The following is a 12,929-nucleotide window of genomic DNA, read 5'->3' as shown; positions in this document are numbered from 1 at the left end:
TTTGTTCTTAATACGTTGCTGGAGGATAAATTAGTACTAGTTCAACGATGTAAAGATTTAGGCAGCATACTAACAAGTTACTAGAGAACAAGAATGTGACATGGTCAACACAGCCTAGAAAACTCATTCATGCAAAAGAATGTGACATGGTCAGAGGCAGTCCGAATTTATGTTAACAGCAATAGCATTACTCGCAAAACAACTTACAGTTGCTGGTTCTAGCATGCAGCCAAAAAGGTTGAGTAGCTCATCAAACCATTCAATAAGCAATGATAAAAATATCCCTTTTCCTAAGAATTCTCTTCGATATATAGAACAATAAATATATAGCTTATATAAATGTATCTTTTATTAGATCAACAATAGCTGCAGAAGGGACACTACGTACGTTAGTCCACGTTTAATTTGGTATCGAGATATTAGAAATTACTCGCTAAAAGATAGGAAGTCAGAGTGAATCAAATTTATAGAGTGCAAAACAGAAGAGTTGATCTCTTGACATCGACAACCCTTGAATATGACAAAATTAAGGTTGGATTACAATCGAGGATCTTCTTTAAAGGTTATAAGAGATCATGGAAGAAAACAAATTGAGAATGAGCCATCGCAGGAGAGTGCCAATAAAATAAACATGTCTATATATATATATATATATATATATATATGTATGTATATATATGTGTGTGTGTAACAAGTTGATCCGTAAATGGCGGATTGGAAATGAGATCTCTTCTAACATAGAATTTGAGAGTTAGATCGACAAGAAATGACAACCAAATCAGAACCTAAGTAATAGATTCGATGAAAGATACATTTATGAATTTTTTTTTTAGTTTGAGGAAGATAATGTTATAACTAAATCTTGAGTATGAGATTTTGCCCCAAAATTAATATTTTAATGTAAAATGAACTAAAAGTAATCAGCTATTTTTTATCCCTCAGTTTTAGTGCCTTGTTAAAGAATTTGAGTCTCGTAAAATTTATGGACCTAAATAAATTTCTATGGACTAAAAGGTCCAAATTTAATGTCAATGTCCTTCTAGCATCCCATTTTTAAGCCCAAATTAAATTTACCGACCTATTACAAAGTCAATAAAAGAATGGTGAAAAATATTTTTGTATGAAAAACGATAAATGTTTGATTCTACATATCATTAATATATTCCACTTGTTCATTCAACAGAGAGATTTTGTTTCACCAACTAATTAATTATTCAATTCTATTTTAGAAATGATTTGATGACACATAAAATAAGATTTGGTAAGTTTAAATTCAAAATTTATAATTCATTTCTCTTTCCGCTCGTTTCAACCAGTCAAGAGAATCATAATTAATATTTTGGTCACGACGAAGTGATGGCTACTATTTTTTTCGAATTCCGGTAATATGATGCGTGGTAAGTAACTAGAGTCGTTATCTTTTTCGTCGTTGAATCATGAGTTGGAATACTTCCAAAGAATGGATATGAAAAAATAAACAGAACAATGTCATAGATAAAGTTGGATTCAAAAATGGAAAAAAGTGCTAATTTATTAAGTTTCTAAATCTCAACAACCAACATAGTCCCTTAAATTTTTGAGGGGTCGGCAATTCCCTCAAATGGATTTATAACAAAATGTTTAATCCACACGCCTTTCCGCCTCAGCTCATTATATAGATTCCTCAATTCACTCGACATTCTCATCTTATTTATTAAGTGCATCATCTCCAGATATCTCTAAAGCCAAGAACTTAGGGGATTTTTATCTACAATAACATATCGATCGAGTGTGTGTGTGTGTGTGTATATATACATATATATACACACACACACTAGCTCTCGTGTACGTGTGTTGTGCGCATGCAGTCCAGTCGACTTTTTTACAAGTACTGTTGTTAAAAAATTAAAATTTTAAAATATTTTTGTAACATTATTTTTGATTTTCTATGCAAAAAAATTGACATTATTTTTTATGCAAAAAATTTATTTTTTTATAGAAGTTTTATTTAAAAAAATTGAAAATTTGAAAAAATATCAAACAATTTATGTTTTTAATAAGTTTTTTTATATATTTATGACCAAAAAAAAAATTCATGAAAAAGAAAGAATAGGGGCTAAAAAAAATGGTGGGCTAAAAAAATAAAGAAATGTATTTTGGAATTTTAAAATTTACACAGAAATACTATTTTGTGTCTATTATGTCTAAAAAGTATATATTTTGTATTCGCCCCAGGCCTCGAAGGACATGGTTAATTAAAATGACCCAATCATTGTTAACCACACTCCACTTTTATTAATAAATTTTATGTATAAAAGTGGAATGTGATTAACCAAAATTGGAGCGTAAATGACATTGACTTCTTAAAAAATTAATTTAAAAATTATAAATTATGGTAGAAATGAGTGCTTCCACTCACAATATCATACGTGGATGTGGTTAAACAATTAAAAATTTTAGTTCGCTGCACCAAAGATTTCTTTTAATTATTATATTTGGGCAAAAACTTGTGTGAGACGGTCTCACGGGTATTATTTGTGAGACGGATCTCTTATTTGGGTCACCCATGAAAAAGTATCACTTTTTATGCAAAGAGTATTATTTTTTATTGTGAATATGGGTAGGGTTGACCCGTCTCACAGATTATAATCCGTGAGACGATCTCACATGAGACTCACTCTTATATTTGTACATCTTAAACCTAATTAATCGAATGGTTATAAATTAATTGTTTAAATAAACATGATCATTGTGAACTATAAATATACTAAAAGGTAATTTGAGATCTTTCCATTGAATTCCGGACTCTTCATTAACCCTTTTTTCAGGTTTCAGCAGATCGACAAAATGCCTACTCTCGCTCATCACACGTTTGGTAAATATATACAAAAAAAAAACTTGATAATTCCAAATTTTCCATTTTATGGTATTTATAATTAATTACAAATAGATTATATTCCCATGCACGCAGATAATTAAAGGGTAAATGAGATCCTACATATGTGGGAACTACCCCCACTTCATTTCAACGTGTAAGATCTTGCCACACGTACAATTTTCAAAAAAAAAGGTGGGTCCTATATATGCATGAGAAAATCTTGACCATACATCTATCATGAAATCAATGCCCACATGGGTAGGATGAAATAAACCCAGATAAAGATAATCAACTAAAGTACACAAATATTGTATTTATTAGATGACAATTAATTTAAGGAATTTTGATAATCTAACTTATTTATTCATTTTTTTTTTGCATTCAAATTGCAATTCTAGTTCAAGGGTTCTTAGTCATTTTTAATCAGAGTATTAAAAAAATGCTACCAGTGAAAATAAAGATCAACTACATTAAAATATATTTTGGGAATATATTTTGAACTTAAAAAATGATCAAGTTATATTACCAAATTACATTTTCGCCTAATTTAATTTTACCAAATTATTGCACACCTCTGTTAAAACAATGGATTGATGTAAAAAACATATTAAACTTGGATCGAAAATATACATTTTATAATATAATGTTAGATGTCTAACATTTGATGAATTAAGTATTTTAGAGTTATATATAGACTTGGACGATTTCCCTCATAAAACTAGCTTTTGAGGTGAAGTTAGATTCAAGTCTTAATTGCAAAAAAAAAAAAAAAAAAAAAAAAAAAACAATGAAAATAAATATGCATGACCAGAATTACAATTTTTTCTCCATGTAGACAGCTCCTATTAGATCTTCTGTTGGGGAAAACCCATAAACCGATGAATACATCATGCTGAATAATTAAGAATTTGACTGATAACTTAAGCAGAAGCGTACCTAAACCAATAATCCTGAATTATTTAGAACGTGCCTTGATCTTCCAGATCTACGCGCTCTTTCTGTGAGAGAAACCTTTAGTTTTCTCTTCAAAGCTATTTTCTTAATGAGGAAGAGAATAAAGAACGTGATAGTCCGTGATCTGGGGACCATGACCCATATATATAAATAATGTTTATAATGATCTTCTGATATTTCTGTTTTAGCCCATCACAAAAATATAAATCACACTTATATCTCTACACATTAAAGGACCACAACCTATTCGATACATTAAAGCTCAATAAGCAGAAACCTTAATTGATTACTTTATTTTAGGCTTAACTTAATAGAAAACCTGCAACGCATAATTATTCACATATAAACTCATATAAGTAAAATTGATCCAAAAAATTCAACCAGCTATCTGACATTGTTTCTGGTACAAAAGTTCCTATAAAAATGGGAAATGCCCTACCTTTGAGTGCAGTTTGAACTATTGATTTACGTAATTGAAAATAACCAATTAGGTTTACGACGAAACCTAGAAATCGACCACTGATCCAATTTGAGTACCTCTACAGGATAGACCTCAACAGAAAACTGAAGAGTAACGGCAGCAAGTGATTGAGTTCAGTAGTTCCTCATATCAAACTATTGACTCTAGAGATATAGTAATATGGAGAAGACAAAATTGTTTCAAGCACCGACAGAACCGGAAGCGCCCCTTCTTTCAAAGAAAGAAATTACAGCAAAATAGAGATGTGAAAATCAGGTTATATATAATTCATTTATAAATGCAATGGATAATAAATTTTAAACTTTCAAAAAACAGCAAAATAGAGATGTGAAAATCAGGTTATATATAATTCATTTATAAATGCAAGGGGTAATAAATTTAAACTTTCAAAAAACAATGATAATTTGATTTTTTTTTTTCATTTTTCAAAGAAGTACAAGTTAAATCTTTGATCACCAAACTAGATTTTCCATTATTCGTCGTGGGAATAAAATGAAATTATTACATTGTTCAGAATTGTATAATGTAATCGCGTAAAAATAATTACTAATAACGGTTCAGATAAATTGCAATGTATTTATTGTTAAAGTCCTTGAAACATGCATGCATGAGTCTTGGGAATCAGCAATTTATTTTATCAAACGGAAAGCGAAAAGAAAAATATATATTAATATAGAATATTTCCTAAAGGTATTTAATGATGCCATGAAGGATGTTTCTCCTTTTATTTAGCTTACTATTACTAAACGAGGGAGACGATGGGTTTTCACTAACTTTTCCTATTTTGGGTTTTTTATCACTAACTTTTCATGTATTTTGCTTTAATGTCCTACCTTTGATTTTTTTTTTTTTAGCTTTGAGATTATTTCATTAGATTGCTTACTTGTGGTACTTGAAAATGATGATATCACATCAGAAAATATTGATATCATGATGTAAAAATACTGACGTGATATCGAAAATTGCTGACTTATCAATATCACCGATTGAACCAAATAGCCGAAAATTAAATTTGTTTTTATCAAAACCAAACTTTAAAAGTTTAAGAGATCAAATCCAAAATTAGACAAGTTAATAAGCCCAAAAAAAAATTAATTTCCTAATACATATGTTGAAGGAAAAAAAACGAGACTTCACACTTCTGTTTTTGTTCGCACATCTGGTTTGTATCATTGTTCCCATTTCTATTATAAAAGATCGCCTTTTAAATTATATATATTCTCGCTTTGAAAAAAAATATCTATTATTGAAAACTCAGAGACACCCACTTCGAGCTTCATGAACATATAGGCAATAATAATTTAAAGCACTTTTTTCGTGCTTAGCAAAAGAAAAAATTAATTGCAAGTATGAAAAAATTATAATTTTGATCAAGTACGTTGTGTGTCTCGTATTCGAAGCCCGAGTAATTAAATCGAACAATTTCTTGCTGACTCGATTAAATTTAATTTTGAGCTCTGCTAGAGCATATGAGTTAAATAATTCGATTTGATTCATTTTATTTACTCTACATGCTTAGAATTTTCCAATGTTACATTACCGTACATGCCAAGTGCAAAATTATATGATTAATTTCTCAAACTTTTGATTAATGTACTGGAGCAATATATTACTAATTTCCCCAAAGGTGGAGACAACCAAACAAATCAAAAAAAAAAAAAAAAAGATGCGAAAAAGAAAAATTTATCAATATATTATAACAATAATTATTATATTCTAAAAATAACAAATTTATCGTTACCCTCCCAAATTATTATAACGTTGGAACCTCCCACAAACATGTGTCTTGTACTTCAATTCATGAATGTCTGGGAACCTGAGAACAATTCCAAGAATATTATCAGGAATAAAAACAATGTGTGCTTCTCATACCTAGATTTTGACGAAACGGAGAGTGAAAACTCAAGTCGCAGTCTTATGAACTCAATAATAAAGATTACAAAGAATGGTGGATATATAACTAGTTAGGGTAAACTACAAAAAGAATAAAACGACTAATCTATTTTGAGGGATAATAATAATATATTCTAACAAAATTTTAATTTCGGGTATGATTTATTCACACCACCATGTTTCATACTCAGGGGAGAAGTGTATAAAAACAACGAATTCGTTAGACGATGTATGTTAGAGTTCGTAAGAAAACCGACGTTCTACAAAAACATAGTTGCCATGTTATTACACTTAATTGCAAACGGTAAACTCAACATACTGACACATTTTCGTGAACAATATCTATCTTAAAAAAATTAGTAAAAATTAAATACCATAAATATGAAAATTAACAACAAATAATATGACTTAAAGGAATAATCTAATTAGTTGCCAAAAGACCTTATAAAAATTCATCTTAAGTCTCTTTACTTAACAGTAAAAAAGAGCTGTACTTTTTCGTAAATTAGAACAATTTTTAAATTCAACGCGGTCAAATTTTTTTAAAATTGTATTTATATGTTTACTTATTAAAATGTTTCGTTTTATTAAATCAACAAAAAATAAATTCCTGCAATCACAAAAAACTTGAATATCTACAATTATAATTTCACAGAACTTGAAAATGTGGATTATCATATGCTAAATTTTATTTATAGGTTTCTTGATTGTATTTCGGGAAAAGCTTTCATGTAAATCCATTAGAACCCATAGAAGAAATGTCACAGAGTGTTTAACAAGTTTAACCACCTGCAGTAATTAAATTTCTGGCAAGTTGAGCGATCTTACCGATTAAACGGTAGATATATAGATATATATATATCTATATATATTTAGTGGCACGAGCATTTGATTAAAGTTCCTAACATATTTTAGAACTCTCAAAAAGTTGAAAAAACATATTATTGTTTACCATAAAATTAAAACTTAATTTAATCATCATGAAGTCGACGATGGAATTCAGTGTTTATTCACATGAGAACAATTAAAATCTGGGCTGACGTTTTCTGGGACTCAAATTTCAATGCAAAATATATTAAATAAATTAATTAACGATCAATAATATATATAAAAAAAACTTACCAGAAAATAGCTTTCACCATGCTGCAAGCTCTGCACAAGAAATCCATACTCATTGACTTGAACTGGCACTCCTGTAGAATGAAACAACACAAAATCTCCACCAAACATGGCCTTAATATCCAGAGAACCCTTCGCCATCTCTGTTGCTACTCCATTTATAAACACTGTAATCACTCCTGAATTTTATGCAGTATGTATAGTGAAGAAGATGATGATCAGCTAATTAATTTTATCATTTAATTATTATGTAAAAGCAAAGAAAAACCCACAATTTTGAACATTTTACTAAAATATTTCGAGAAAAGATTTTACAAGATGAAAAAGTTTATTTGAGATCATTTAAACTATCAGTGTCAAAACCATGTATTGTTCAATTTTAAAATTATTATATTGAATAAATTTTATGTATTTTTGAGAATTGGTGAGAAGTTTAATTCAACGCAATGATTAAGCTGGGTGGTAAAAAAAATGGTGGAAATACATTTTCCAAAATGATTTAAAATGATAATTTGTTTTATTTTGGGAATAAAAAAGTAGATCTAAGGGATGAAAATTAGAGATCGTAATGGATTCTTGTCCAGTTTACTGTACCATCCATTTGTATTTTGTTTCCTACTTTTTCGAAATTTACCCGTACAAGAAACTTGCTAGAAAATATAATTTGAACCTGAAAACATTCAAAAATAATAATAATAATAATAGTTTAAATCCGAAACCTAAAATTAACCATTTGCCACGACCACAAGCATTTGTAATTTTAGTGGCAAAATATTTTGAGCTAAATTAGCAAGGTTACAATTTCATAATATTTGGAGAATGAATTAATTTAGTTTTTAGAAAAATAAAACATTTAACCGACCACCTCGTTGATATTGCAGAATTTAGGGTTTGAAATCTTGAAAGTGAGAGAAAAAATGATCACTCACCAGGCTGGTAATGCAAACTGGAAGCATCAGAGTGGCAAAACATGGGGTTATGCTCCAGTTCTTGCTGGCCCGAATGGTCCGAAAACGAGTAGAAATCATGAGAATTATGAGGAATACAAGTGTTTTCGCCAATCCCAGAAGACGAAGAAGAGCCCGAGCCCACCAAACAGGAGCTCGTGTTTGAATAGAAAGACAAGGAACCAGGCACGAAACCAGCAGTGACAGCGTTAATTTGATCGAACTGAATTGTATCGCCTGGCGGGGCCTGCGGCAGCTCCATGGCCGTGAGACTCGCCTGGAGTTGTCTCTGCCGACGCCTCGAGCGGGAGCGGCGGTTCTGGAACCAGTAGAAGACATTGGCGTCGCCCACCGACCCGAACTTCTCCAGCATCTTCCGGATTCTCACTGTCTCGTCTTTGGGGGGATTCACCATCCCGCTGTTGAAGATTGATTCCAGGATCAAGATTTGTTCGGGTTTCGGGGTCCACCTCGACCGCACCGGCTCATTTCTCTGGTCGGGCTCGCCGCCGTAGCTCGTCCTCGAGCGGCCAGCGTCTTGCCCTTGATCACCCATTAAAATTATTATGAATGTACAAAGTGAAAGAAAGGGAAGAAAGATATGTATCAACTGGAACACTGTAAGTCTAGTCCACATCAAGGGTGCCTAGGGTATTTAAAGGCCATACGGAGGAATGTTATACACTGAAATTACTATTTTGGCCTCTATTTGTCAAATATATATATATATATATACACACACATGTATGTATATCTGTTGTATTTGGACATTCGGGTACGTGTCCAGTGTCCTATTAAAAGTTGGATCCCCTTACTTAAGCTTGTCAAAAAGATGCTGTGAAATTTATTAATTTAATATTTAGAAGCTTTAATTTATTAATATTAAATGAGTGGTAAATGAGAAGACAAAAAAAGTAAAATAAGATTAAAAAAAGGCTTTACAAAGACTAACCTATTAAAGAAGTGTGAATTCGATTACTTGAATTTGTGTTGTTGAATTTCTGAATTTGTGCAGCTTTAGAATATAAACTAATGCCAATATGAAGTTAAAACAGACCAAATTAAGTACAATTGGAGGTTTCCTAGGAAGTTCGTGTTTCCATGTGATTGCCTTATTATGTCTGAAATCTTTATAAATTAATTAGGTGTTTATATAAGTAATTAATTAAATTTGCAGAAAGTAATTGAGAAAATTATGTATATTCTTTATTTTATTCTGTGTGTGCGAGGAGGAGCCGCAAACATTGAAGTTTTACAAGACTTGTACGTACAATAATTCCATTCAAAAATAAGGTCCGAAAGACATAATTTATAGATAAGATCGTGTCTCAGGGTTCAGTTCCATTTTCTCATCTGGGAAAGGTATGAATTCAATATATATACATATAAATATTTTATTCACGACAGAATTTGAAAATTCTTGTGAATTTATTACCTACAAATTTGTTTTGAAATATAGTAATTTTTTAAGAAAAAATTTAAAGGCGTGATCAGCTTCTCTGTGAAAAATAATTGATTGCTGAATATTATTGATTCGAACTCTCTTAAAAAGAATTTATCCAATATCATCAGTCTAACTCTTAATAATTTTTTTTAACAAACGAAAAATGCCTCCGGTAATCAAATCATCGAATAATTGATAGCTATTTGCTTGTGATGACTTAATTGATATTTGTAAAAATATATCTGTCTTCATGAATGCAATGCATCCAGTTTAAGTGAAAAATTGGTCAAATTTAGTCTGCTATTTTTTTTTTTTTTTGGTTTTGTGTTTTTAGTTATTTTTGTAATTTTTAATTATTTTTCAGCCAGAGTGCTGGTATAATGCCAAATTAAACATATCATCAATAATTTGTATCGTGTCAGCTATAATTGATATGACCTAAGTGCATATCTGCAATGATTGATGCTACCTCGATGCCACATGATCAACATTACTATGTATCAAAAGATCTATAATTACAAACAAGTAAAGATAACAAACTAAGATTGAAATTTGATTTAAAATGACCAAAATTGAAATTTAGAAAATATGCAGTACTAAAATTGTAACTAATTTCCTTTTCAATTTAAGAAAATGAAGTGTACTCCTGGATATATATATCAGATAATTAATCATTCCCAATTTCTGGAATGGACACATATTTAAATTTTCCATCTAGTGAAAACCCTTAATTTGCAACATTAAAAAAATCATTTAGCTGTGTTTAGATGATTTATTTGAATTCAAGAAAATAATTTGATAGATGAATTTCAAATGCAGAATTTGAAGTTAATGTCTTACATCAATTAATAAAATACTTAATAACAGGAATTCAGAAATTGTAAATTAATTCAAGAAATTAAAAATTCCAAACAAGTGTGATGGATTTAAAATTTAATTTTAAATATTCAGATTTCTAGTCCTTCAATCCAAATATACGTTAATTCTTCCAAGCTACCTTATCTTTCCCTAGGGTGTCTCATGCTAACCATACTCGGTTTTTCAATCAATGTTCTAAAAGAAGCCTCCTTTGACCGTCTAGGCGCCGCCTAGGCGGTGAGCGAAAGCCGCCCCGATTTTTAGAATCCGTTTAGGCGACTACATAATGTAATATATATAAATATTTTTTAAATTTTTTTTAAAAAAGATTGTTTCACATATTTTTTAATCAATTTGTATTTTATAAAGAGAAAAAATATATAATTGATTTTGAGTTTGAATCTGATATATATAAATTTTTTGAGAAATATGGAGATAAAAAAACAATATATTTAGGTTTTTTTTTAAAAAAACCACCTAGACGGGAGGTGGTGAGTGACCGTCCGCCTACCGATTTTTAGAACACTGTTTTAAATAAAATGAAGGTTAGAACATTAAGTTGAAGATTTCTTCAGAAGTTTACTCGTACATTAAAGAGGAATTACACAGAATGTTAGAAATTAAGCAGTTGTGAATTGCGATCCCTTGTCCTACGTACATTATCTGCCTAAGGAAACATCACTACCTTCGCGAGGCAAATACAAAAGAATAGATTATTTCTCAAATTTCCCTTTCTTCTTACGAGTTCTATCACTGGCTGGCTAGTAATTAACCCATTGGAAATAGGCTAATTATTTATCATATTATTGTTTATCAAAGTTATAAAAGTAAAATTAAAATTAATTACTATTTTTTTAAAAAAACTCTAGACAACGCATAATATGATTACTAATTATCACTTCGGTTCCACCAAAAATTCTAATTTTTTTATTAAATTTTTATAATTTCGTTTTGCCCGTATTGGAATGTGTATGGGAAGAGTTATCACTCGCTTCGCACTTATTATTGTGGAAAATTTATACGACTGAAATGAGCAAAGATAAATATATAATTTTCCATCTGATTTTTCTAGTCCAACCATTCTAAGATGTAATCAAATTTAATTTAGTTTTTTTCAATATTTGAACCTCCCACACATGATTATTAATTATAAATTGATTTTTTTTTATCACTTCCCAGATATCATATCATTTTTATTATATTATAATAAATTTTATGATCACAAAATATTTCTGACATTGTTTGATACTCATATAACCAAATATATAACCAAGAATTCAACAGTATTACACCAGCAAATTGGAGTTCGATCAAACTTTATTTTATATATATCTTCACATGTATAAAATGTTTCTTAAAAAATAATCTTTTAAATGAGAACCGACCAATATAATAGAAGCAAAACCAGTGTTAAAATAGAGAACGGATGGACCTCGAGTGTGAATAAGAGGTAAAGCGATAAAATTATTCTAGGGTTTCGGCTTGCATGAAAATCTGAGAACACAGATTATTTTAAAACATAGGAACAATCCAAGAATACTGTCCGAAAACCCTTTAGTTCTTCTGACGTAACTCACAGTTTCACACTCTTTTTATCGTTAATTTTAGTTTAAAAAAACAATAAACGAGTGGATGGTATAGGGAGGCTAAGGTTGGCTTAAACATCGAACAATTTCCAGCAAATTATATTAATAAAATATGAACATACTGCAAGAACATTACAACATGAACCGACTCATGCCCGTATAAATGTACGCAGACGACACGGTTTTCTGTCCTTATTTGCTTCCATGATTATTAATGTGTATATAATCCAAGACAACAAAGGACCCTGCAATACGCCAGAAAGGGTAGGCCAGGCGCGGAGAAGCAGTCGTCCCCTCGTAAATAAATAAATTTTGTAATAGGCGTATTTTGGAAAAATTACAGAATTTGTCTTAAAATTTAGTTTTTTTCGCCTATTGTCTCATACGTAGTCCAAATTTGATTTGAGTGTAAAAAACTAGTCTTTATTTTTTTCTTCCATTTGTAGTCCTTTCAAGGTGTAAGACGTTGCTAGTGTGTATATAATCCAAGACAAGAAGGACCCGAATAAGAGCGAAAGGCAGGGCACATCGCCTCGTCTTTTAAATATTAGTTTTTTTGCCTTTCGTCCGATACGACGCCAACATTCGATATTAGTCAAATAAATTAGTTTTTTTTTTTACATTTTTCACTTTCGTCCTTTCAATGGTATGCTTGATGGAGTATAAGATCTTGCCAATATGTGATATCCTTGTCCCACATCTGAAAAATTAAAGATTTAAAATGAGTTTATAAAAGGCTACAATGGACTTCTATAGCAACTTGGGTTAATCATTTTCGTAAAGCGAAGAC

The 12,929-nt window shown here is 30.3% G+C and overlaps 1 protein-coding gene across 1 annotated transcript; it reads right to left on the bottom strand.

The window, feature by feature from the left end:
- Window positions 1–5,990: 5,990 nt before the first annotated feature.
- LOC140826045 (WUSCHEL-related homeobox 11-like) lies at window positions 5,991–8,807 on the bottom strand. The gene is made up of 3 exons (XM_073188147.1): window positions 8,234–8,807; window positions 7,308–7,483; window positions 5,991–6,108 (listed from the first exon to the last, which is right to left on the bottom strand). The coding sequence occupies exons 1-3, from the start codon at window positions 8,805–8,807 to the stop codon at window positions 6,091–6,093; spliced, it is 768 nt and encodes a 255-aa protein (XP_073044248.1). The 3' UTR covers window positions 5,991–6,090.
- Between the last annotated feature and the right edge of the window lie 4,122 nt (window positions 8,808–12,929).

The sequence above is a fragment of the Primulina eburnea genome, chromosome 3 (genome assembly GCF_022965805.1).
Source record: "Primulina eburnea isolate SZY01 chromosome 3, ASM2296580v1, whole genome shotgun sequence".
NCBI lineage: Eukaryota > Viridiplantae > Streptophyta > Magnoliopsida > Lamiales > Gesneriaceae > Primulina > Primulina eburnea.
The sequence above is the reverse complement of the archived record's forward strand: the minus strand, read 5'-3'. Positions and strand labels throughout refer to the sequence as shown.